The sequence below is a fragment of the Lissotriton vulgaris genome, chromosome 12, assembly GCF_964263255.1.
Source record: "Lissotriton vulgaris chromosome 12, aLisVul1.2, whole genome shotgun sequence".
Lineage (NCBI taxonomy): Eukaryota > Metazoa > Chordata > Amphibia > Caudata > Salamandridae > Lissotriton > Lissotriton vulgaris.
The window spans coordinates 521,251,430-521,279,299 of record NC_141700.1 but is presented as its reverse complement, the minus strand read 5'-3'; the positions used below and the strand labels follow the sequence as shown (position 1 = coordinate 521,279,299).

The 27,870-nt window shown below is 41.0% G+C and overlaps 1 protein-coding gene across 1 annotated transcript in view; it reads left to right on the top strand.

The window, feature by feature from the left end:
- HYDIN (HYDIN axonemal central pair apparatus protein) overlaps window positions 1–27,870 on the top strand; it is a 2,950,008-nt gene that overhangs the window by 393,941 nt on the left and 2,528,197 nt on the right. The window contains exons 9-10 of the mRNA XM_086945295.1: window positions 1,566–1,749; window positions 26,811–26,910. Of these exons, the coding sequence (XP_086801421.1) occupies window positions 1,566–1,749; window positions 26,811–26,910 (284 nt within the window). The remainder of the gene's footprint in view (window positions 1–1,565; window positions 1,750–26,810; window positions 26,911–27,870) is intronic.

Genomic DNA, 27,870 nt, shown 5'->3' with positions numbered 1-27,870 from the left:
CTTTTTATGCTCCCCCGCTTCCCTCCAGGCAAGAGCAGCGACTAAACTGGCTGGACCCAAAAAGAGCCTTGTCATTCTACCATGATCGCATGTGAGTATTCTGGTGGGCGACCAACTCTTTGTGGGGAATGTCGGAGTGAAGAATGGATGGGCCATGCAGAAGTGAACCTTTTCCAGATGAATTGCCTGTATCAAGATCTGCTACGCTTTGGCTAAGAAGCAATACCCTGAAGGTTTGTGTGCCCACTCCACCAGAGTGAAAGCTGCGATCACATGGAGTTCCAGTCCCGGGTATCAGCCAGGCAGCTACGTGGGCCTCCTTGCACACATTCACAAAGGACTACTTTCTGGACAGCCAGGTCCGTCGAGATGTTACTCAGAACCCCGAGGTAAGAAACCTCCACGTTATTTACAGTAAAACCATCCATAAAATCTCAGGCGACATGTTAGTACTTTGCACTCCCTTTCTTAAACAAGAGGTTTTATTTTGAATGTTACATCTAGGACCTCATTTAAGGATTGGCAGCAAAGCAGATCACGTGGGGTGGAGATGCATTGACTCGGCTGGCCCCTGTAGTTGCTTGCCTGCCATGTTATAAGGCTCCTGCTGCAAAGGCAGGCATTTGTCTGCAAAATCTCATCTGACTTGACAACATTTGAAGGAACAGTTGCCATTTAATACATTTTCTAAAGAAAATTCCCTCAAAAGCAGGTATTTTCCCTTTAGAAAATAAATAATTAGTGTCCCTGATGCGCTTAGAGATTTCTCCCAGCGCATGTTTAAAGTTTTGGATTTGTTCCTGTGTTCAGAAGAATGAAGCCAGTAGTCCACTGGATCTGCGTTGCTCAACTTCCATATTGTTTGGGGAGGCAAGGATTGTTTCCAACCAGGGGCTTAATTTTTTGCTTATGAGGAGAAACACCCATTACAACAATCTCATTGTTAGGAAGAGGGGGTGATAAAATAGGCTGTGTTTTGTGTGGGTGAACATCTGTCACGTATGGGAAGTGGGTCAGGCTTGGCTCCCATAAAAGTCTTTCAATAATGTGAAAAGATGTATTTTAAACCGTAATTTTACAGGCTTTCACAGTTAAGAAACTGTTCTCTGCCACACCTCCATTCCAGGTAACATTCATATAATCCTTGTGGTGGCACTGCCAAAAGCATGCATCAGTACTGTGGTAGAGCAGGCCAGTATGCTTTATAAACACTACACAATTTGTGTTGTGCTCCTTGTCTATTAATCTGTAGGTAGACTATCTGCTAAACTGTCTGCTATTTGGGGATTGTAATTTTTGCACTTATATACATATACACAAAGTGACTATTCTACTGTCTGAATTGTGCTGAGTGTACTCTCATGAGTTCAGTGTAAAGAGTGTTCTATCTGAACACTTCCCCTTCTCTCATGTGCCCTTGCCATTAGTCTTCCATGTTGTTGCCTTGATGGAGCTGACCTCTGCTCAGTCAGTATTTCACATGTGATAATTGGTTTATGTGTACTAGGAACATTCCTCTGGAAATGAACTGGTTAGCCCTATAACCAATTTTCTCATCCTTATAGGTTCTACACAAGTCTTCAAACCGAAGAAGAAGAGGAGACAAACCGATTTTTGTCAGAATGTGGTGCTGATCCCATGATGCGTGAACGTCTGTCCATCCTCTCTCGCACTTTCCACAACCGTAAGAAAACAGTTCAGAGGGATGCCATGCTCTTCAATGACAATATATTCATTGTCGAGCCAGTGGTAAGAATATGTCTTCTCTAAAAACAAGGCTGAATTGCCTGGTCATTTCTTATCCTCTTGATAATACATGTGTTGATATGTGGTTCTAAATAGAGAGACCTTGGACAAATCCCACTTACATACTGTCCTTATCGGTGGCTGCACTCAACATAAGATTAAAAGGCCTTTCCGTCCAGAGTAAACCTTTCATTCAATCCTCCACATAAAAGCAATGTTTAGACACAAGGCAAATGCACTACTGACACCTTAAATGTGCATATGGCCCCACCTCCATCTCTGGCAAGTAAGTTGATATGAGATGGTTGAGACAGTGGTGCAACTTAAAAAATATACATCACCCTCACTGTAGGGTTAGTCATTATCAAGAAGCCCTTCCCAGGGCTGGGATCTTCGCACTGGAAATATGAATTTGGAGCCACTAACTTCAAGTGAAAAGCAGCATTTGTACATGTAAAACATCCCTGATGGATAGCACTTTCTAATTTTGTAGAAATATATATATATATAGGATGCTCCTCTTCAGAAAATATGATGCTTAAGTTGTAGTGTGAGGTATATTATGGTGCGTTATATGATACTTTGTATATTATATGCTATGATACTGTGTTGGTTAAGAAGAGAAACACAAGTGGGTGGCTTCTCGGTGCAGAAATAACAATAGAACAATGTCAAAAAGAAATACTGTCAAACTAATACTAAGAATCGTTGGTAGAGCAGGCCTAAGAACTGATGTACCTGTCCAAACACTACTTGTAAGTGTTTTTCTGAAAGCAAGATGATCAGACATCAGTTGAATATGTAGAGTCGCGCTGTGTCCGTGTTGATTGCTGGGAACCCAAACATCTGGTCTCAGCAATGGTTACAGCCCTCAATAATAAAAGATGTCAGCTTAAAAATAGGAATACCTTCTGGATTTTGTCCAGAGAAGTGAAAAGGTGAAATCCAGATTTTTCTGAGATCAATGTAGCTGATTGAGCAGTGCTCTGACCAGGACTCCCTCACTTGATACGTGGTAGAAAAATGGTAGCTATTGTGGCATTTAGGGCGAATGAGTTGCAGTTACAGGTGATTAAAATATTGTTTTGTGGCCCAGAGGAGTATGCATATTCTTAATCAATGGAGGGTATGTGTTCCTCTTAGTAAAGTATGTCGCCTTTAATATTCGTATATGTTCTTGTTAAAGCAGATGGTGCTTCATGTGCCCAGCTACAGACCTATCCGCTTTTTCTTCCAGAGCCTTGCAAGTTCGTTGTTTTTATTGTACCAGTAAACAAGACTTCTAATTATTTGTTATACGATGGATTAATGCCCTGTTGCCATGGAGTTGAAATAGAAGAGAGACGTTAATTGTATGGCAGGGTTAATTATTTGTTCCTCTTCCTTTGTATTAAGTTACTCATTAGCTCCTACATTTAAACAAAGGACAAGTGAATATGCGGCTTAGATAGTTGTGAACTGGCGCAGTGCGGTGAGCCTATTAACTTAGGGACTGCATGATTAGGAAACGTAGGACAAAGTACAGAGAGCTTAATTGTTTCGAAAGTCTAGGGGCCTCATGTACAAAGTGTTTTAATGGTCTCAAACCCTGAATCTGAGGATTTGCGACCGCTAAAACACTTTTTAAAAATGTACTTAACCCGTTCTGAATAGGTTTGCCGAATCATCACGTTTTTATAAGCAACATTAAGGAATGGGTATTGAAAAGGTCGTTTTGGGGGTATTCCTTGCAAATACCAATTTCTTAATGTATGTATTAATGACCGAAATACGTTCGCTAAACATTCATATTTTAACATCAACTCAAAGGTGGTAGCCCATAAGCAAACTGGAAGGGGTCCCCAATCCTTTGTGAATTGTGCAAAAAAATGTTTTAACTGTAGGAAGTGGTTCCACGGACCACTGCCTAACTTTAAAAGAAAGTTTGCAAACATTTTAATTTTCTTTTTTTAAACACATCCCGTTTTGCTTTTAGGAAATTGGGCTGCATTTATAATAAGATTGCTTTATTCAAAAGCTGTCACAAACACGGTGGTGTACACCATGCATGTGTCTGTAGTCTGTCGTAGTGGGTTTCAATTTGCGATCATCCCCATTTTCATTTATGAGTTGGGCAAATTAAAGCCCACAAAGATTCTGTAATTTGTGAATAGACCTATTAATACATAGGTCGGTTCACCCAATAAGAATGTGTTCAGTAAATGTTGGTGCACGAAATGCGACCCCTGTTACCTAATGTATTCTTCATACACGAGGCCAAAGATTTTTTTAATGTGTTTTGTAAAACATTATTCACTTTTCCAAAACACATATCTTTGTAATCAATCAGATAACATTCAGTAGTCCATTTCTCACATGCAGTTGTCTAGATTGCATCATTACCTTTTCTTGGTTAAATATTCATACAATCCAATTCCATGCATTCTGTAGCAGGAAGAGGGAAGCTAATTTGTGTAGAAGTGAAAAAGAAAACTTCTATACAAGAAACTGAATTAATTCAAACCTATAACAAGGAACCGAACATTCGCCCGGTTCGCCCCTATGCATGAGACATAGTTTCAAGATGACTACAGCATATTCACCATGTCCCGTTCCAGAAGACTATCAACCCCAACACATGTGACTTTCTGAAGCGAAATTAACACCACATATTTTTATGTTAACCTGCATTACATCTGACCCTGGCATATGTCATGTTCGATCATGGGTCTCAGTGAACGAGTCTAGTAGTTCTTTCCAGACGTCTGCGATAGGGTGTTTACGTTGAATTATTCATTGCTCATTATGTAGTGTGACATCCTCCTCCGTCACCCACTTCTTAACTTGTTCCTTCCATCTGCACCGGTAGAGACATTATGGGATCTTCAGTGCATCGCTATAGCCCGCCTCGTGCACACTAAAGCCAAGCCTAGAAATGTGAAGCCCATCCTCCTCTTTTTTGGTCGTGTGAATAAACCCAGTAAGCATGTCTCCTTATTATAAGAACCTGTTCTGCCGACTTCCCTCTCTATTTCAGCAGTCACTACCTGCAAGAAAGTTATCATCTGGCAACTCCATGTCATATGTATAGAATCTGCATCCCTTCTTAGAGCACACCTAGCACATTGTTTATCTTAAGTCCCAGCTATAATATTAAGCATATGGGGTGTAAGATATGTGTCATGTAAATGATTGAACTGTGTGAATTTAAACCTATTGTTCCTAGTCACCTGATGTGAGTTCTCCAGTATAATAGAGCATTCCCTATCACTCAGTTCTCTCCCAACCTCACACTCCCAATAAGTTCTCAACTTCGTCAGTTTAGTTGGAGACATAGATTGTAGGGATCTATTAAGCCAAGATATCGGTTTGTGGACTTCCCCAAACGTAAGCAATACTTGCAAGATTTTGTGTGTCTGCGGCTCAGTGTGAAACCCAACCGATAAGTTCTCCTGGGATCGTCACAGGGTGGTGTACACCAGAAATTGGGAGTATGGCAGGTCACCTTAACTAAAAATGCACTCTAACTCCCAGAACTTCTTGTCCTCATAGCAGTCGCTCACCGTCTGGATCCCAACCTGTCGCCTAGTCATGAAAAACCCACCCAGTACCCTGGGGATGCCCACCAGCGGAAGTGCCACCACGTACAGTGGATGATGCGCAGTCTTGCGTGCAAGTATTCTCCAGCATCGCTGTCCAATCTTAAGCAGCCTTGAACACCCAGATATCTAAGGCAGTGCTACTAGGGTGCTTTCCTGTCTCCTCTTTCCCACATAGCATAGCTCCACTAGTTCGTGGCATTTATACAGCCATTGCAGTTGTGCCGCAAGATAATACACCAGGTAATCTTAGCCTTGGAGATCACTATCTCACGGTTTGCACTGTAATATACCCAGTGATATCCTATGTCTTCCTCCATCCACTTCCGCTCCCTCAATAAGACTTCCTGTGCCATTAACCAGGACCAGGAAATCCAGTCTGGAAAGTTTGTGAAATAGTGTAGTATTCGTGGCAGCATCACCATTTTAGATATCACAATTTGTGCCTTTGTGGGCAATTGAAGAGAGCACCAGAATTCAGTGTTCCCTCTTATGGCTCACAGGCTTCCCCTCCCAAATGTTTTCATCGCTGTGATACACATGAGGCTCAAAATGTTGCAGAAGTTTGGTGCTGAGATACAGAATCTTCCACTACAAGACCTGGATAGGCTCGATGAATACGCCTAGTATGTTAGAGTATCCTCACTCTGGGATTGGAAACAGCCCTTCATCCCTAGTACTACATAAATATGGTACATGCTTTCAAAGCCTTTTGACTGTGATTAAATAATCTTGCTGGAATGGTAGATATTTGTCTGTAGGGTTGTTAGGTTGGGCGATGAGCAGAAATCTGTCAAGAGGATGGCTCAATGGGTTGAACATTCTTTATGTGGTAATCTGCAGGACACAAGTTCAGTTCCCAACATGACTGATCCAGGTTCCTAAGCTTCTGAATGATAAATTGAGTACCATGAAAAAATGTTCAATACTAACATTTGTTATTCATAATGTTTAGAAAAGGCAGAAGAGTTGTTTGGAGCACGGTTTAAAAACAATTTTATTTTTACGTCCTCCACTACTCGCTCTGACAAATGGTACTGGAATTCATTGTACTCCATTTCTAGGACTGGAGCAAAAGCCATAGAAACAATCATGCTCTAATTATTTGCCTGTTTTTCTGAGCACTACTGTAGGCTTATAGCCCGCTGTAGTGGGCTATACCGGCTATTAAAGACCCGCTCCCACGTTAAAGGCCCGAGCAAATGCAAGGGACAGGACTTTAATAGGCGGTATAGCCCTGCTACGAAGGGCTATAAGGCTATTCGAACATTCTGCCACTAGAGGACAGAATGTTCTAACAAATAAAAAAAAACTTCTTGAAGCTCAAGGGGATTTAAATCCTCGAGCTCCGAGAGGCCTTTCTAAAACATTGGAATGTTGCTCTGCCTGCCTTTACCGGCCCTTAGAAGCAAGAAGCAGTCCATTGTCATCAGTGGAGCTCCCAACATTCCAATGTTCTACATTTCCTTATCACAGTACGAGGTTAAGTCAGGACTAGAAAAAAATGGTTTAACTTATAACTGAATTTGTTAGCCCCTTCATCATGACACCAGCTTATACATACTTAACTTTTTTAGCAAATGTTCCTATTTTAATACACAAGTGGTACTACTGGGGTAAAAGGCCTTGCACTTAAGGGAAGAATTGAGATGGGAAAGGAAAGAGCAAACCACTGACGGGCGAGGAATTGTAGATATCTGTTTAATCATACAAGCTTGTAAGTAATAGGAGCACTACTACTCAATTTCTTTTCATCACAAGCGTTAGAGTATGAGGATATGTTAAGCAGTACCAAATCTTCAAGTGATACACCTCGGTTGTTGCTAACATTTCATGCAGAACTCCTGGATTAAGTGCGAGCATAGGCTTGAAAATATCACTTTTGAACGTATAGGACTGCCCTAAGAAGGATGAAGTCAGTGGCTTTTGGTCAGAGATTTCGACCATGGATGTTAGCGGGCTATAGTTCCCCAAAACTCTATGTAAGAGTTAATTGATTCAAATCAAACCCCGTGGAGATTGGAAGGGCCACCGGACAGAGTTGTCCTCTGTCACCACTCCTATTTGCTTTGACTCCGGAGCCCTTAGCTACTGGTATAAGAAAACATGGTGATATAAAGGGGGTTGCCTGGGGAGGTGACATCAGTAAGCTTACTCTGTGTACTTATTACTCCCCACCCCCTTCCCAACTGCTTGAGGATCTGGACACATATAAAACGGTCTCAGGGTCCAAAATATACTTTGCTAAATAGGAGAGTCTACTTCTGCGTCCATTGCCTCCTCCCCAGTAAACCCTACTAAGCAAACTAATTCACTTTAACTGGGCAGTCCAATTGGTAACCTACTTGGGTATCAAACCAGCACACACCACATACCAAAAAGTAAACCTGAATTCCTCATGACTATTTACCGATATTAAAGCAACCTGGCAATTGCAATATTTTTCATGTATGGGTGGACTGGCTACTATTAATTTAACATACTTCCTAGAATTTCTTGTGCTGTAAACCATATCACTGGTTTTCCCTGTCGTGTCTTGAAACAACTGCAGTTAGGAATCAACCACTTATTATGGTAGGGTAAAGTGATTAAAGCACTATACCATCCAACACAGCAAGGGTGATTCATTAAATCCTTGCACTCTCATACTACTGGGCTGTACTCTTCTGAAACATGGTTGAATGGGGTTATATGGAAACGTCTAAATAGTGGTGCAATATTGATCACTAAATTGGGGTGACTCCATTATGGCAGTTCCCATGGATACATAAAGCCCAAATACAGTGGGCCTGCATTCTTCTCCAGTGACCAGGGTCTCCCTGGCAATTTGGGGTTGGATGGACCCATTTGTTTCAAAACTGATTTCACCCCAGCTATGGACAACACAGATTTCAAACCTGCTGTGCAAGTAGATGCATAATATTTGGTTCCCTATTCGACAAGGGCCAGCTAAAACCTTTGGAAGACCTGCAAAGGCAACATGACCCACCTTATTCAAAACATTTTGCATATGCACAAATATGTCACTGGAGTCCTACACTCACTTATCAAACAAGGGGGCCAAAGACTGCTTACTTCATATGAGAATGGATGAAAGATGGCTACCTTGAGCAGCAGCTAATATCAAAAATCTACAAAAACCTACTAGGCCCCCTCACCAGGGAAAAATCCAGGCCAATAACGAAGGGAAATATAATTTGGAGTACAGGTAACTTCAAAACAATGGACACGCCTATTTGGCGGAGCCAAAGTAGCGGCACAAATTTCTATCACCATGCAAATACAATATTAAATTCAGGCACACTGGTACAGAACCCTAAATAAGACAGTGAGGTAGAATAGATCAACATCAGAGGTGTGTTGGATATGTTGCAGCCCCACAGGGACATTGCTGCGTGTTCTGTGGCTATGCTCCAAGCTCTATAGATGTTGGGAGGAAGTGTTAACAGATATTGACAGAGCGTTCGAGACCTAGACACCCAGGAATCTGTGAATGGTGGCATTAGGCATACAGTCCAAAGGGGGAAAGTCCAGCACATCTCTATGGGGCAAACAAGTAGCTAAGATAACCACCACAGCAGTGAGAACCATCCTTGTATTGAGGGGTGCACAGGAGGTACTTACGTTAGGTGACTGGCTAAACAGGCTGTGGGAGATACATGCAAAGGAAAAGATCGCGCAAACAGTAAATGTATGCTGCAAACTGTGCCCCACTGGCCACAATCCTCTGGGAAAATATATAGTTAAATTTCCCCAAATTCTTAAAGGCAATGCATCTCGTACCCTATGTATACATCTAAACAAGGCGTTACTGGTGAAGAACAAGTAGGAGCCCCACAAAATTTGGTGTCTCTTTTCCTTAACAATTACACAATGTTATACTAAGGAACCATCCACATGGGGCTTGAGGAGGAAGGAACGATTGAATTGCTGGGTGGGGAGGCTCAAAATATACAAGTTGGCATCGATATTCGTAATAACCATTTGCCGTCCAATGGTTGTAGGCGATGTTATTTGTTACAACTGTTAATTAAGCATTTTATACTATAAAGACATTCTTTCAATATTCTAAAAATGTTGCGGAAAGAGCACTTCACAATTTTGATGCAAGAAGGTAGTTGAAATTTGATATTGAGAGGACTAAAGAATTTGGAAAGGCAGATCAACAGTTGGTAGCCTATGTTACCCCTCATAAACATCTCCTCCTTTCAAAACAGAGCATAGCTTGCTGGATCTCTGCAGCTATTGTGTTCTGTCATTCAAAGAAGGAAAACCTCTGGAATATAAAGTTAGAGCACATCCTATTAGTAGTGTTTCCACTTCTATGTCTCTATTTACTGGTGTATCAGTACAAAACATCTGTAGAGTAGCAACATGAAAGAATAGAAACAGGTTCATTTAGCAATACTATTGGGATTCAACAGTAAAAAAGGATGCAGCAGTGTAAGACAAACACTGTTGCGTCCACTTTTCCATAAGGTGAATCTTATTTTGCTCATTTCCCACCATCTGTAACCATGATTATGCATATATTGTTTTACTGTTTGATTTTCTGATTCAAACATGTGAACCTATGAAAGATCCAATACTGTAGATGGAAAAAGTTACTTACCTATAACTGTAGTTCATCAGTATTTGTATCTTTCACATATCCACTTGCGACCTCCCTCCTCCCCTTGGAGGTTCACCTATGTTACACATGTGCCAAGGTGCTCTAAATTCAATGAAGTCCTAGAACACAACAGAGAGAAAGAACATAGGCCACCATCAACACTACTCCTCTTGTTATATTTCCTTTGTTTATTCAAATAATTGTTGAAATAAAATATATCAGTTCTGTATTGTATTTATGGGACCTGAATCGTCACTGTTCAGCCATTATTATAAACAGTGAAAGAAATAAAGCTGTTCGTGCTTCATTTGTTTTTATTTAAGACCCTTGTTGTGGCAATTGTACAACCAAATGTGCTCTTTTTCTGAGAGAAAGTACTGTGAGACCTGGACAGACAAAAAGGCATTGCTATGAATGAAACCTCATTTAGGGGGGAGTTAAATAGAAAAAGATGCTTGCATAGGCACCCTGATCTGAATCCGCCCTAGCTAGGCATTATAGGGGTACTCGTCACTTTCCTTTTATGTTTTTTTCCAATTTGAGCTACTCATGCTCGTAACTATTTAACAGTAATTTATAAGCAATATCGTACTATCTTTCTTAGTAGTACTCCTCTTTTGAGGTTTAATCAGGGTGCGTCTGTTGCAACCTCCTGGTTAGAGTAAGGAGGCCTTTCTGTGCAGGCTTCTGCTTCTCAGGAAATGGAGGCAACAATTGCCTACTTCATCGATTTGGGGTGTAGTTGTTGGCGGTTTAAGCATCATTGGAAACTGGTCTTTCTTCTGCCCTACCAAAGCCCATCCACCTCTGTGGTCATACGGAGTGCAACATTCACATATCTTGTTTTAGGCTTTCATCAGAAATTGGATCTGGCAGCATATCTATAGCGAGGACAATGTAAAACTGTCCTTGTCAAGCTCCTGGTGGCTTCCTCCCAATAATTGTCTGATTTGGGGGTAGCAAGATAAGGGAAGTAACACATCGTTCATTACTTATAAAGAGGGCGGTGGTGCTTGGACTATGTTTTGCAGTCTAGAATGAGACGCCCCTCCTGCCGAAGTCAGAGCAAGGGCTGAGATGCCAAAATGAATGCTGCCATGCATCAAGTAAGAGAGTGGCAGCTGCAACTATCAGACCATAGATCTAGACCCCATGCATAGGGTTTAAACCCCCTGTGCAATCAAACCTTGATCACTCAAGTGCATTTTGTCTAAGATCAAGGAGGAGATCCTTGGAGCTGGATGGAGAGCTGAACCAATAACATACAAGGTGGCTTTCCCCTCATTGTTTCAAGACATATCAGCCTCCACCCTTGCAAAAAGGAAGTCCCTTTAAAATTCCGACCGATTACTGAGATCCTGACTGTTTTCATATACACGGAGATACCGTTTTCATTTGGTTTTTCAGTTCTTTCAGGTAAAAGGTATACAGCATTCTGTATCCTTCTGGGAGCAAGTGGTCAAAATATGAAACTCTATGAAATTCTTTATTTGGTTTTTACAACCATAAAATATGACACTTTAAAAAAAAAATCCTACAGTGCATGTTAAAAAAACAATTTCACGATAAAATACATCAATATATCTTGATATATACAAAAGAAGAAACATTGTTATACTCATTAAATAACAGTATTCACAATAAAGGGCATCATTATGTCTGGATAAATACAACATTTTCCAAATCGTTAATAATCTTATTCCAGGATTCAATGTCCGCTTTTTTTAAGAGTGAGATAATCATGGTTAAAAACTTTACCCCTCGACAGATTCAAATATTTGAGGACCCCCCTGCCCATAAACTGAGCCATGAAAATGGAATGGAAGCCAATCCAGTCTTATTTGCAGCATGTACATGGCACAGGACATGATCAGACCAGCACAGCTGTATCTGGACACTAACACTGTTTAGGGTCCTTCATGTAAACAGTCTGAAAATTCAACTAAAGGGCTGGATGTTGACTGCAACCATTCATGCACAGTCGATATTAACAAAATCTTGGTACCATAGCAAACCTCTGCTAGGTGGGCCCACAGAACTCTGAATCACATGGAACATGTCCCCCTAATCAAAATTAGTGGATTGTTTCTCATTTGTTCAGCGCTTGTGTCAACATTTATTTGTTTTGGTTGTGATAGACAACATTGTTCTCTATTTAGAGAGTTGTTTGTTAAAAGTATACACTTAATATTAAAATAGAGGCAATTTTATGTCGATACCAGGACATTGCAATTCAGACAGAGTACAGCTAGGGGAAAAGGTATAGACATTATGTAAGAGGTGTGGCGCAGCGGCCATGGTGCCTGACTCCCGACCACTGGGTTCACGGTTCGATCCCCGGTGCCAGCGGCAGGTTAGCCCAGCACCATGTGACTCTGGGCAATAGCTTGTTTAATCTTCCCAACTGACTCCAGCGCATTGACATCCTCGGGTAATTGCGTGCTTTACAAATACTGGATTTCATTTAATTTAATTTCATTAGTTGGCAGGATGAACGGGGGTTCAAATAAGGCTTAAGTGGTTTGAGTTTACAGTGTTCATTGGAGGATGGTGGTTAATTGTTTTGGTTTTTAGAACCAACATAGTGCTATGGGGTATTAACTCAGGTGACCTTTAGCTTACTGCAGGCAAGTAGAGTATTATGTAGTGATGCTATGTAGGCTTCACCATGCAATACAATACTCTCACAATACCAAAAAGATGGTTTTTGAATTAACAATAATAAATCCTTAGCTCAGTCCTGGTAGAGAGGCAGAGAACAGTCAGGCTCTAAAGAGGAACATGTGTTAAGCATTTCAGAGTATCAACATGGACGATAAGTAAATGACACAACTCAAAAGAAATTCAACACCAATTTATAAAAAATAAACCAGATTGTTAGATAAATTTAGTCTCCAAAATAAAGTCAATCAGATTAGTATACCCAGAGTTATGGATTTTAGAAGCAATATTAAATCAGTGCTGCAAAACCTTCTTCATTGAGGTCTATGGTAAAAAGCACTAGTGACAAACGGCCACTTGTAGGTTGAGTTGTGTGGAACCCAAGGAGTGTAAAGGTGATGTGGGTTCCAGGGCCAAGCTGCCACGGTCTGTTCGATTTTACCTGGCTTGAGAAGCCCAGGTGCAGAGTTGTCCTGGCTGTCCTTGGCGCTGAAGTGGGACCCACAGGGGAGTTGGTTTCACCACTTACATGGTGCTGGTGGGAAACTGGGTGCAAAAAGTAGACAATGAAGCCACTGCTGACATCCGATGAAGGTTTTGCGGAGCTCCCTTGAACTGCAGCGTCAAGTAAATGTGGTTGTTGCCGAACTCGCGACCACAATGCCTTGGCAGCAGTAAGGTCAGCAGAAAGTTATTTCGACATCCGGAGGATCAGGGGGGGGGGGGAACAGTAGCTGCCTGAAACCTGCTGGAGATGAGGACTACATTTCACCACAATGCACTGGACCATCTACTTTCAGGCGATTCCTCGGAGGACCCGATGGCCAACGATTCTTTGTTTCTTTTTACCTGCGGTGTGCAGAGTACTAGTGTGACTAGTGCAGGAAAGCTGGAGTTGCCTTTGGCTCTCAATGGGATCTCCTTTTGGGGGAACCGAGCTTTGGTCAATAACGAATCACAGTTGTGCAGTTCCATGAAGGTTGACACAGGTACAGAGTATCACACCTTTGCCTTGTGCAGATCTTGTTGTCTAAGACACTGGGATCCTCTTTGTCCTTTGTTGCAAATCAGCTCAGAACTGAGGTTCTGGTGTCAGGGGTAGCCCCTAAATCCTAGATTTAGGGGTGTAGGTGCAAGTGCCCAATGAGCTACTAGCCCTAGCAGCTTATCCCCCCCTTATATGACCACCTTTTCTACCCAGAACCCTCTATTGTACCACTTTTAAACATTACAGAAGTCTTTCTCAGCTGTACAGACCAGGTAGCCCACCCCAGAGGCTTCTGGGAGTGTGAACCTCCTGAGTACCTAATATTCCCCGTCCGCTCGGGTGCAAATGTGCCTGGGGGCAGAGGGAAGGCTATTTCCTCCTTTGGGTGCCCGCCTGGTTGCATATCACAGGCGGTAAAGTCTTTAAAGCTCACTGCCTTAATGTGCCACTTCACTTGCCATCCTTTCAGGGAGGGAGGTGTGACCCCCTTCCCATCCAGGTAATTGTTTCTGACTCCTGGCAGAGTTCACACCTCCTGACCGGGGATCCGGTTCCTGTCTCGGCTGTAGCAGCTGGTGCTGGCTGCCAGAGCACAGGAAAAGCTAAGGCAAGCATGTAGGCAACCTTTAGAGTATCCAACCTGGGTGCATGACACATCGTTCTCAACACAAGATTCATTATAGGGGTGAGAAGGTACATTGTTTGATACCAAACATGACATATTTTGGCAGTATCATAATGGAGCTGCCAACCTCGGGTTTGCCCGGGTGCCAGCCCATGTTATCCTATGAACCGACTATCACTTTAATGGTAAAAGTCACTGTAGGGAGATACAAGCTTGCACTTACAAGTCCACACCTTTAATATACTGCACCGTTCCTTAGGGGAAACTGGCATATATTAAAAATAGTGCATTCAATTTGCCACACATAAAAATGTCTAGTTCCAGCAGTTTGCACTGCTCCTGCAGTCTGCAATGGGAGGCCTGCTATCAGTTTACTTGGGTCACTAAGGATGGCACAAACAGTACTTCAGGCCCTGGTGACTCCTTTAACACCCATACCCTGGGTAGCACTGGTACCATATACTAGGGACTTATGGGGGTTAAAGTCCTTGCCTGTTGGGGTTACCAATTCACACATTAGTTTTAGTGAGAGAGCACTTGCACTGGGGTCTGAGCAGCAGGCTCCAGTGTACTCTCAGAGTCTTAATCATCCAAATTGGAGCAAAAAGTACGTGTGTGGGTTTGATTCACCATACAAAAAGGGCACTTTCCTATACTTAATTATGACTTCTGCTGTAGTAGTCTCCTTTTTAAGGCTTAATGAACATACTCTCCCATTAAGAGAAAAGCACTCCCAAGTGGCTGTACATGATGATGTGGAAGTGTTACTGCACAAGATGCACATCTTCTAGGCTTGGACATTCCAAGACTGAATTTGAGACTTTACGCTCTACATTATTAATCAACGGTGCACTCCAAGTCCAAGTCCAATGGAGTGTTAACTGTGACCGTAGCAAGTACTCCATTTATGTTTGAATCCACTAATAAAGATAGAGATGTTAGGAAACTGGGTCTGCGCTGTAGATTTTGTATAAGAGCCCATTTAATTTTTCCATTTTCGACCTAATGATGACAAAGAAACTTCCCTTTCTTACCTTTTCCATATTAAAGGAGATTTTTGAAAAATCTGATAATTGGAAGGATTTCATTGTATCTCTGGATCCATCATTGGATAGGTCCTCCCTCTTGTGGCATCACTCAGTTGTCCCTACGTTCTCTTTTGACAGGCAGTATCTACATCCCGTAAAAACCAGCGAAAACAGCCTAAAGAAGTGATCAGACCACACCAGCAGTTGCGACATATCCACTGTCAGGTTGGGGCAATTGGAGAAAACCAGATCAATTGTGTGATTTAACTTATGTGTGAGACCATTCACTTTTTTTTAGGCTTTAGATCTGTCATTGCCTCCATCAGCAAAACACAGTGCACTATCCACCTTACAGGCAGTATCATCTCTATGGACATTGAAACCTCCCAATAAGGTGAAATTAGAATACTGCAATAGGAACAGTGAGACAGTGTTAACTATTCCCTCACCAAATGTTGCTCCATATATTGGCGTGTGATCAATTAGTGCTCCTGAAAAAGACTAAATATGTGAAAATTTGATAGAGTAGGTTAGTGCCTCTACCTCACCCAACCCCGCCACTATCCTCACTGTACAGGTAAAGCAGGATTGGTAAATCACTGCCACCCCCTCCTCCCTTTTTGTTTTCCCGATCTAACTGGGGAATAGCATAACCATCCAGTATGGCTAGGGCAAGGTCCAGACCGGAAGATGCACCTAACCATATTTCAGAAATGAATAGTACTGTGACAGTCAGAATCCCATAGAGGGCGATTATATTATTGTTGGCAGATTTGATGGGAGTACATTACCCATGGACTGCAGATATTTGGAGTTTCACCAAAGCAACACTATATTATCGATACAAAGATATTTAAGAACCCTGAAAAAGTTCAGAAAATGTATTTTTCCTGAACAAAACATGTTGGCTGGGAGTTCTTACTTCTGTAAATATATGCTTCAAGAGAGAAATTTAAAAAATGTAATGTATTCCTTTAAAGATACATCGTCTTGAGTCTTATTAAAAGAAATATATGAACATTTCCCTGGTGCACCATTCCATCCAAATGATCAATTTCTATCTACGACGCAGTAGTACCTTACGACATCAGGTACGGGAATTGGATCACTGACAGAATATCAAAATTGAAAATATTAAGGTACAAAAATATCGATACAAAATATTGTTGTCCAGAATATCAAAGTCCTATCTACATAATGGTAAGTACAAAAATATTTGAAAAAATAAATCATTCTTAAAAATATCGTTGTTAAAAATATATATTTTTTTGTTTAAAAAATAATGTTAAAACAACATAGTTAGAATTATTAGAAAATGTTTAAAATTATAAGTAATACATATAATGTAAAAATAAATGAAACATACATACATGAAATATAATATATATATTTACTTAATATTGATATATAATGATGTTAATAAATTGTTAGAACCATATTAAAAATTATAAATACATATATATATATATATATATATGTATACACACATACACCAATAACATAAAAATACAAATAAAATATATATCTTATAAATTTAAATAATAAAATATTTTAATCTTTTTAAAATTACAATTTACACTACATTAACTGAAACAAAATATTGGATAGCGTAGGGATAAAAATGACTATTCCCACTCCAGTGAGTGCAACAGTAGGGAAAGTGTTGGATAGCGGAGGGGTAAAAATGACTATTCCCACTCAAGTGAGTGCAACAGTAGAGAAAGGGGTCGATTCGGATTCGGTAAAAACTGCTCCGAATAGCCGTTCGGAGCGTTTTTCCCGTACGAATCATACCCTGCAACGTCCCTCGTACGTACGGCGAAGTACGATTCGTATCAGGAGCTGGACTCCATACGAATCGTACAGAGACCGTACGAATCAAATCCCCATACGAATATCCTCGGAACCCGTTGTACGCGACATCCGTATGGTTCCAGGCTGGTTTTTCCGACCCAGCAAGTACGATTCGTGACGGGTACGCACCGTATGACCCTTTTTCTACTGGAGCTGAAAACAGCCGTAAAAGCAGAGTTCACCTCGAAACAGGTACGGAACGGCCCCCCCGGGTACGGTGCGTACACCCCATGATCACAGGGGTACGGTGCGTACCCCTGCGATCATGGGCTGTACGGAGCGTACCCCAGGTTCGCGGGGTGTACGGTGCGTACACCCTGCGATTGCAGGGGTACGGTGCGTACACCCCATGATCGCAGGGTTACGCACCGTACCCCGCGATCATGGGGTGTATGGACCATACGGTGTGTATATGATTGTGTGCTTTTCCGTACGAATCGCCCTTACCTGACGTGGACCGTACGAATCGCGTCCTCATACCCCGGTCCGGATCGTACTCGTCGGGTCGTACGGCATGTTTACGAATCGTACAGAGAGGGCTCCGGATACGAATCGTACGGACGCTTTTTTTCCAGGATCGGAATCGACCCCAAAGTGTTGGATAGCGTAGGGGTAAAAATGACTATTCCTACTCCAGAGAGTGCATAACTAGAGAAAGTTTTGGATAGCCAAGGGGTACAAATTACTATTCCCACTCCAGAGAGTGCAACAGTAGGGAAAGTGTTGGATAGCGGAGGGGTAAAAATAACTAGTCCCGCTCCAAGAGTGCAACAGTAGGGAAAGTGTTGGATAGCTTAGGGGTAAAAATTACTATTCCCACTCCAGTGAGTGAAACAGTAGGGAACGTGTTGGCCAGCAAAGTGTTAAAATTAACATTTCCTATAAATTTAAATAAAAAATAAACAAAATAACTACAATTCAAAAAGTATTAATAACACAAAAATAAAAACCATATAAATATATAAATGGTCCAAAAGTTTGAAAAATAAATTTATATTAAAAAAATACTAAAAATTAACTACAAACATTAATTTATAAAAGTTTAAAAACAACATTTTATAAAGAAATAGCTATCTTTAAACTAAATTAATTATAATAAAAAAATATTTGTTTTGTAAATAAATTACTTCACACCATATTTCACTATAAAGGCACAAACAACTCCTACAGCTTTGACATAATCAACATATTTACCAATTCATTATTTATAATTTACAAACCATTAATAATGTATTATTAATAAATTACCACAAACACTATACAATCGAAATATAAAATAAATACTAATAAATAAATATTAATTACTTTATTTTAATTAAATTACTTCCCACCCTATTCCCCATAAACTTACAAACCACTTCTTAAAAAAATACCACTATTACCATAATTATCAATTAAATAATTATTACAAATTAATAACAAATTAATAATTAATAAAAAATATTTAAAAATACTAATAAAAAGTAATAATTACTTTATTATAATTAAATTACTTCCCACCCTATTACCCTATAAACCTACAACCCACTTCTTAAAAAAATAACAATATTAACATAATTATCAATTAAATTATTATTACAAATGTATAACTAATTAATAATTAATAAACAAATTAAAAGTACTAATAAATACAAATTAATAATTACTTTGTTATAATTAAATTACTTCCCACCCTATTCCCCTATAAACCTAAACCTGCTCCCCAAAAAATAACGCAATTAATATAATTATCAATTAATTAATTAATTAAAATTAATAGCCAATTAGTAATTAATTAATAACTTAATTATAAATACTAATAAATACAAATTCATATTCATATTATTATAATACAATTACCTACCACCCTATTCCCCAATAAACCCTCAATCCACTCCTAAAAAAAGACAATTAATGGAGTTATCAATTAATTAATTAATACAAATTAATAACCAATAATAATCAATTATATTAAACTAATTATGAATACTAATGAATAAACATTAATAATTACTTTATTATAATTACATTACTTCCCACCCTATTCCCCTATAAACCCAAAACCCGCTACAGAACTAAAATACTCAACAATTAATTTACATAAAATTAATTACTGCTAAAAATTTAACACATACATTAAATAAAAAACTATACTCATACAAAAAAATTACATCACATACTTTTAACACACATTAAAATACAGAACACTAATATAAATATCGATATTATTAACAACAATATTTTTACAAACGATATTACTGTCTTTGATATTTAAAAAAACAATATTTCTTACCTTACTGACGATATTCTGTACCACGATTTTCTTGCAGTCGATATTCATGTACCTCGATATTTAAAACTAGATATTATAGTACTTTGAAAAAAACAGCTCAATATTCTGTAGTGCAAAGGACCTCACTTTACTGAAACGTGGAAAGAGGTGCAGGATGCGAGGTTCGCCTTTGGTTCCTTGGATTTATTTGACTTTTGATCAGTGGCAACAATGTAGTAGTTGACAGTGGTCTGTTGATAGGTGGTATCAATGATGCATGATATGCTGCCCAAGATATGCTTACATCAGAAGAAATCATTTCCATTCTCAACGCTGACCATCACTCTTTCAAGCCATTTATATTGATTGGTGTTAGCAGCATCAATTAGATCAACTACTACAGATAGTAATGGAACGTGATAATCTGTATTGTTCATTGAAGCTGGTTCAATATTTGTATACAGTACTGGAAGATTTGAGATCTGTTTTGACTTTGCCATATTAAGATTGATCACCACAATCAATTCCTTCTAGTTCTCATTCTGGGTGTTGTGTTGGAGTTATTGCTGTTCCATAGAAGGAGTCTTTAGCTGTAATGCAAATTGCGTTGTGATCTATGTTATCAATATTTCCACTGGTGAGTACTTGAAACTTCAGTTTTTGTGGACTCACAACTTGTTCACTCTCATACGTGCACAAATGCTATTTGCTAAGTCTGCCGATATTTGCAAAATCCTAACATATGAAATGAAATTACCTAGTTTATGGAACGTGTCTTTAAGTTCTTGATTTCTCATTTGACTGTGGATAGAAAGAGCAATGTATATGGACAGAGAAGTTTCTTTGTTGTTGTTATGTATAGGAACTTAAGAAGAGTCTATTCTTGAATTCATTTCAGTGTTAAACATCAGTAATTCGGAAATAGACAACGCTATGTTGCTAGTGGCCGTTTCACAGGAATACTTCTCTTACGTCAGATCCATCAAGTATAATTTTAATAAGGGAAAGAAGCGATTCCAGAACTGATCAGTTTCTACAATGATTCCCAAGCATTCCATTACATTTTTCAGATTTCTGCATCATGTCCCTTCTAACAACGTTTGCTGCATTAGCAATATTTACAGCGTCAGAATCTGACTTGTCACAGTCAAATCCTAATACGGATCCTACATCATCTTCAAAAACTAACAAGAAATTTCTTTTTTCATTGTATGCCTTCAAGCCTCTTGTATTTCAAATCAAATCAAATCAAAACAGACTTTATTCGGTAATATTTCAACCATAAAAGTACAGTAAAACATACAGTACATACATCAAATTACATTATAAATTCAGAGGATAAAAGAACTGTGGACATTACATACAGTGATTCAGTCATTGGTCCAGACAAAGTCGCAGTTTAAGAGCCAGTTTTAAAAATTCAAGAACTTGAAGGACACTGTTGCTATATAGCAGTTGTAAGTATAAAAAGGCTGGTCGTATCTGTTTAAAATTCATTTCTTTTAAAAGAGCAATTAAAAAGCGTTTACGGGGGAATTCATAGTATTTACATAAGAACATAAAATGCATCATGTCCTGTGGAGACTTACCGTCGCAGCCACAGGACAGAGGATGTTTACAGAAGCTCTCCGTTTTGGGTCTGATAAGCAGATGTTGAAACTGATTAAATCTAAATCTTGTAAGCAGGAATTTGTCATGGGTGCTGAAAGTGCCGAGTAAGTAAGGCTCTGTTGTCAAACATGTTTTTACCATGATGAATTTCCTCACACTAACTTTTTGTAGCTCAACTCCCTCCCTCTCAGCCTTCTTACGCTGAAAGAACACCTGCTTAACTAAGTCAATATCCGCCTTCACAATTCCTTCTGGGTGTTCAAATAGTTCCGGGCGGCCCACCTCGGTAAAACATGATTTTAAGTACTTCAGCCAGGGAGTGCGTGAAGCGTTCTCAAGAGCCAGGAAATCCTTAACAATTAAGTGTGTTAGGGGGATTTCCTCACATAACCACATTTTCAGCCAGCATAACAGAGGTCTTAGGGACAGGATATCACTCAGGTACCCTACTCCTAGTTCCTCATGTACTAAAAAGTTTGAGGTAGAGGCCGGAACGCACAAAAGCCGTTTATAAAACAGATTTTCTGTGGTCTGAAGTTGTTCCCCCGCCATATAGCCCCAAAGCTCACTCCCATATGCTGCGGTAGCTACAGATTTTGCTTCATACAATTTAATCATAGCAGCCGTCGGTTTTTTGCCAAGCTTTGACGCAAAATTAAAAATGGAGGCATTAACCTTTGAAACATCACATTTTTTCTTTGCAAGTTGGGGAGCCCAAGATAGTTTAGAGTCAAAGAGTACTCCTAAATAGGAGAATGTACTTGAAAGTGGTATAGCTGTCTCATCTAATTTGAAAGTATATTGTCTCTTTGGCTGTTTCCCCACCTGCATAATGAACGATTTGGAGTTGTTCACTAACAAGTCCCTATCTTCCATGAATTTTTTGAATGCATTAAGTAGCAATTGAAGGCCATTTTCAGTTCTTGCTAACAGTACCGCATCGTCTGCGTATAGCAAGACTGGAATGCTTCTATTCCCCACTCTTGGACTGTCTGATTTCACCTCCCGTAAAACACCATCCAACTCATTTATATAAAAATTAAAAAGGAAGGGGGCCAGTATGCATCCTTGCCTAACCCCCTTCCCGGTTCTGAAATCCTCAGTTACAGATAAGTCTTGGCAATACCTTACATTTGCACTGGTGTTATTATGGAGGTCAGCCAGGAAGTTTATAATATCATTGTCCACTCCCTTGTCCTTCATGGACCCCCACAGCTTCCCCCTGTTAACACAGTCGAAAGCTGAGGATAGGTCCATGAAGGCCAAGTAGACTGTGCCTTTTTTAACAACGGTATATTTACTTAGTAATAGGAAGAGGTTCAGGCATTGTGTTGTAGTCGAGCGGCCATTACAGAAGCCATATTGGGCGATGGACATAATATTTTTGTCCCGTGTCCACTCAAGTAGTCGCCGCAATACTATTCTCCCCACCAGTTTGGCCACAGAATTGATCAGGGAGATAGGCCTGTAACAAAGGGGACTGTCCCTGTCCCCCTTTTTAAATATGGGCACTATTGTGGAGAGACCCCATGACGTCGGGCACCCTGCCCTAGCGGCTGCGTTAATAACTGCTGCGACAATCGGTGCCCAGAAATTAGGATCAGATTTAAATAGATCCGGGGGTATCCCATCCGGGCCAGGTGATTTGCCCGCTGTAAGCCCCTCGATTCCCATCACGACCTCTCCTATGGTAACATTCAAACAAGGACCCCCAACAGTGCATTCATAAGGTACCACATTAATTTCTCCCCCCCCGTACAGTTGTTTAAAATGAGCAACCCATTCCTCTTTTGTGATGACACATTCTAACCCTTCCCCTGAGTCTTTCACCAGGAAGGGTTTTTTTAGCACCGCCCAGAATCTAGCACTGTTTTTCAGTGTTTGTGGTTCCAGGATCTCATCCCAGGCCTCGTTCTTCAGTGCCTCCTTTCTTGTTACAATGACTGATTTATATTCTTTACGTGATCTCTGGACTAATTCCTTGTTACGGGGTTTTAGCAACAAGGCTGCTTTGAGATCACGGGCTGCTTTGGAGCATTCCTTATTGAACCACCTTGGGCCCTCCCTACCTCTACATTTTAGAGGTTCTGTCATTGAAATAGCTATGTTGTCAGTTAAGCTTTTGAAATCCGATAGCACCTGGGCTGGGTCTGAATCAGCTTGGATGCATCTGGCAATGATGTCACTACAGTTAGTTTGAATATTCTGATATACGAGGGCCGGGGTGCACATAGACCATTTTAAACGACGTCTACCGTCCGTAGCTGTAACCCTACCCCGACCTAAATTACGTCCTTCTCTTTCGACCCAGGGCCCCCCTAGATGTATAGTCAAGGGATTATGATCACTGAGTGGATTACTATCTATAGAGAATGAACGCACAAACACTTGCATGGGGGCGGTTAACAACATATAATCGATAAATGTCCCCTTCCCGTGCCCTTTAAAAGTAGGGGTGCAGAAGCGCTTTGAGGGATCACATAAAGTCATTGCAATCGTGAGACCGTGTTCGTTAAGTAGGTTGTTAAAAAGTGTCCCTTCCATGTTATGTTCTAAATGTAGACCGTTAATTCTGGGACAATACAGTTCCAGAAGGCTTTTGTCTAGGGGATCACTACATAGATGAGTATTAAAATCGCCCATGATCAACAAGTTGTGTGAACAATCCCTCATTGAAGTGCCTATATACTCACTTAAGGATTCGGAATTGCCGTAACTAGTAACATTATTAATGGAGTTATAAAAATTGATCAGACCAACCTTACAGTTGCCCGCAGATAAAACTAGACCTTGTATGCCAAGATTACTTGAAGGCCTACTTACAGTTGTGCACTTCAGTGCTACCGATATAAACATTACCATACCCCCCTTTGATCTACCCCGGGTTACTGGTACAGCAGGTACAAAATATGCCTTGTAGCCATCCATATGAATATCACATTTCACTGACCAGGTCTCTTGTAAACAAATGATTTGGAAGCCCCTAATATAGGCTAACCAACTATCATCCTGCATTTTATTTTCTAAGCCCGCCACATTCCAAGATATCACATTATTTTTTGGTGTAGTTGATGGAATCACCTCTAACGTTTGTGCTACAGGCGAGTGGTCGTTTTGCTGACCCTCCAAGACCCTCAGTCAGTCGCAGGCGTCCAACCCTGAAAGCATATCAAATCGGTTATGTGTAGGAATATTGTACCCTCTGTTGTTCAGATTCTCAGCATTGAAATTTACAGGTGATATCCGCCAGCCATTAGCGTTTACTGCTGGCGTTTGCCACCCAGATAGCCCACTAGTATCATTGTTGTACATATATGGTGTTGCCGGATTTGGTGTCTGAATTTGTGGTATAGGTCTGTACCCACGAAGAGTGTTAGGGGGATTTTTAGGTGAGTTCTGATCAGGCGCATAGAAATATCCCAGGGGTCGCACACAGACACTGTTTGTGTTGTAAACCAGTGAGGATGCGCGTAACAAGACTGTGGCAACGTGTTGTGGGTGCTGAAAATTAACAATTACACAGTCCCCCGTGGTTGATTTCCTTGAAGGTCCAACCCAATTTACTCTTACAGTAGATATAATTTGGTCGTAGTAGTGAGGTGGAAAGCCACAGTTTTTGTTTAGCCATGCCACCGTTTTGGTTTTTAATGAGTCGTGTGATTCTCCATGAGGTTGTGCTGCAGTTTCCTCATAACGCGGGACATTAGTCAGCACAACCACAAATGGGACGCATTCAGGGGGGAGATTTACATTCCTGAGTCTAGCCCTCTGAGGGACCGCTGGGCAATTGCCCAGGGGGGCCGGGGCGGGGGCATGATGAGTCGGCTGAGTCACTGGAGCCGTAGGAACCGCAGCTACAGTAACAGCCACGGTTTCTGGGTTTGACTGCCTCTTCTGCTGTGCACTCTGTCCCCTGAGCAAGTGCTCCTTCCCGCTCCCACCAGGAATAGTTGTAGGTGATATCACGGCTGGGACTGGTGCAGGGGTCATATATCCCGCCACCAAACTACCCAGTCTTTCCACCTCAGAGGCTACTGTGTCCAATTTGGACATTATTGGGGTAATTAAATGTACGATTTTAGCCTCCAATTTACCTACTATTATATTTATTAATGCTTCTAACTTGGTGTCAGACAAGGTCACACTTCCTTCATTACTACTGCCCTCTCTATTGGGTTCTTCCACCACCTGAATACTTGCACTGTTAACATTAGTGTCCTTAGAGTTATTGGGATGGTTGACGTGAGTTTGAGTTTTAGTTTTTGCAGACTTTCCCCCACGCCTCCCCTGAGTCTTTCTACATTTCCTCACTGGTCTTTGTGTAGATGGAACCTCCGGTGGTTCTTCTACTGCTAAGTCCTCCTCTGAAGTGACAAGCAGGTCCACTAGGTTCACTGGATTCTCAGAGTGCACCTGTGCCTGTGCAACTACACTGGGGGCCTCTGTACTATGTGCAGCCTGTGCTAAGGTGCAATCTGGCACTTCTGTGGACTCATTAGATGTAATATCCATACAGGGTGAAAGACTTTTAGTACCCAATGAGGCCCTGCGTTCATTGTTAATTTGTGTAACTTTTTTGAGCACAAAGTTGTCCAAGGTACGTAGGCCCGATGTAGATGGGTTCGTAGTAATGGTGGGCATGTTAGCAAGTAGCAGAGGGGCTATATTAACACAGACACGAGCAACAGATAGTCTTCAACACTGCAGTTAGTACAAATGAGAGAATCAGATTCTTACTTGTAGTTCAAAATCCAAGGAGCCAGGATCCGTGGCCCGTCCTCTTCCGGCCTCTGAGGGCCAAAGAGGGCCCGCCCTTTGCCCGGGCTTTCCCCGGCCGCTCCCACGGGCGCGACTCGCGGGGCGCGAGGCGATCTGGCCTTTTTCTCGCGCCTCCTGGCGCTGCGCTGGCGTCACTGACGCGCCACAACCGCCGGGGCACCTGGGGATTGTGGTCCCTGCCCTCGCGGTACTGGCGCTGGATTCTGCTCACCCCCTCCGAGCTTGGGGCGAGTTCTGTGGCGATATTCAGCCGTTCCCCTCACGGCAAGTGAGCTCCTCTGTCCTGCAAGGCCCCCACCTCGATCTCGCCGGTCTGGCCTTTTTCTCGCGCCTCCTGGCGCTGCGCTGGCGTCACTGACGCGCCACAACCGCCGGGGCACCTGGGGATTGTATTTCTGAGAATCCTCTCTTTCAGTCGTGCCGAATAAACCTTACCTGCAGTGGAATTGAGCTTTTTTTATCTGCTTGTGTAAAGGTTTACCAAGTCACAGAGTTTGAAAATTGTTTTAACATCTCCCAATCACGAATCTTTAAGATAAGATGCAGTCTCGGCTAGAACTAAGCTATTTATTCTACTGTGGTCTCACCAGGCGATTTTTTTTCATTCTTTCGTACACTCAAGGTGGTGTGCCTGTATAGGTGATGTGGACATCACTTCTGGCGCCGCCTACGCCACACGGAGCAGACCTACGCCACCTGCGGTTGCGCAAAGGTACTGCGCACAAAAAATCTTCTAGATCCCGTTGGGCGCCTGGGTAAATTCAAAGGTAAGGGATCTGCAGCTAGATATTGTTTGTACCTGATACGGCGTTACTAAAGGTAAGTAACTTGTTCAGCTAAATAATTTGTATGCACTTGTAAAAGCTTCCTCAGAATAACTGTGTATTACCAATGATCACCTGTGACAATATTGACAGTCTGGTTCTTGGTTAAAAAGAGTAAAATACTCAATGCACTTTTGGGACTTTGAATCTGTCACAGTGTAGCATTGAGGTAATTCTTGAAATAAGATCTTGCAAAAATGCATTTGTCAAAATATAAGAAAAGATACATATTTTTTTCTTGCTTTATTTTTAGGAAGGAGATGTTTGGCCTAATTCATCAGTGGATGTAAATGTTATTTTTAAACCTCAAGAGGCCAAGGTGTACCAATGTACTATTTACTGCGATATCACAGGTGAAGTACCGAGAAGAAAAATGAGACATTGTTTAATTATTCCAGTGGTTTGGGCGCTCTGTATTTCTCACAATGGTCTGATGTTAATTGTTCTTTTGAGAGTATTAAAAGTTGTTTTCGACTGAAGCTTTTAATGCCGAGAATACACATCTGTTATTAAACCATTACCAATTAATTGTTAAAAAAAAATTATAAAAATTAATACTTGAAGTGATAGCATAGCATCATTAATGTTTCAGGTGTGTATCCGACTTTGCAGAGAAGCTAGAAGGAAGCTAGAATGCTGTTACTTCTATCCAAAGGTTGCCAGTCTTGTCAATGGCTACCAAGACTTGCTATTCGCTTCCTGGCTTCCCTTAGGTGTCCTGCTGTCCTTCTAGAAACCTCCAAGTAGGGTCGAATTGGTCATTCCGCCATGCTAGGATTTCCCCAAAGGCATACAGGCTAAGGGTTTGATTTCAGAACAGAATGGGCTGTCATGGTCCACCATCTTGTAGTGTTGGGTTGGTTTGAACCTTTTTGAAAAGGCTGATTTTGATTTCCAGTTCATCCCTGCCACCAGTCCCAGGTCTCTTGTTGTTATTGTGAAAGGTAACTCGTATATCTCCGGTACAATAACACCTGTCTGAGATACTCCTCAAGTTATAAAACTGGAATCAAAGGAATGTTTCACAGAAGAATATCCATATTTTTGTCTCGAATGCAAACTAGTTGTTGTTACCCATTCATCTTGCACCACTTATCAAGCTACTGCCCCATCACGGGCAAGACTGTGTGTGTAGACCCCTACTTGAAGCGCTGGGAGTCCCACCATATATCCTATATAATATCGCACTAATGCACTCCATGTTCCATCACCCTAAGAGGATTCGCTGTACAACTGACCTCATTAACTCAATGTGTCTACTTTCCATCTTCAGTTCAAGATGGCCTCTAGTCTGCTTTAGCCTTTAACTCCAC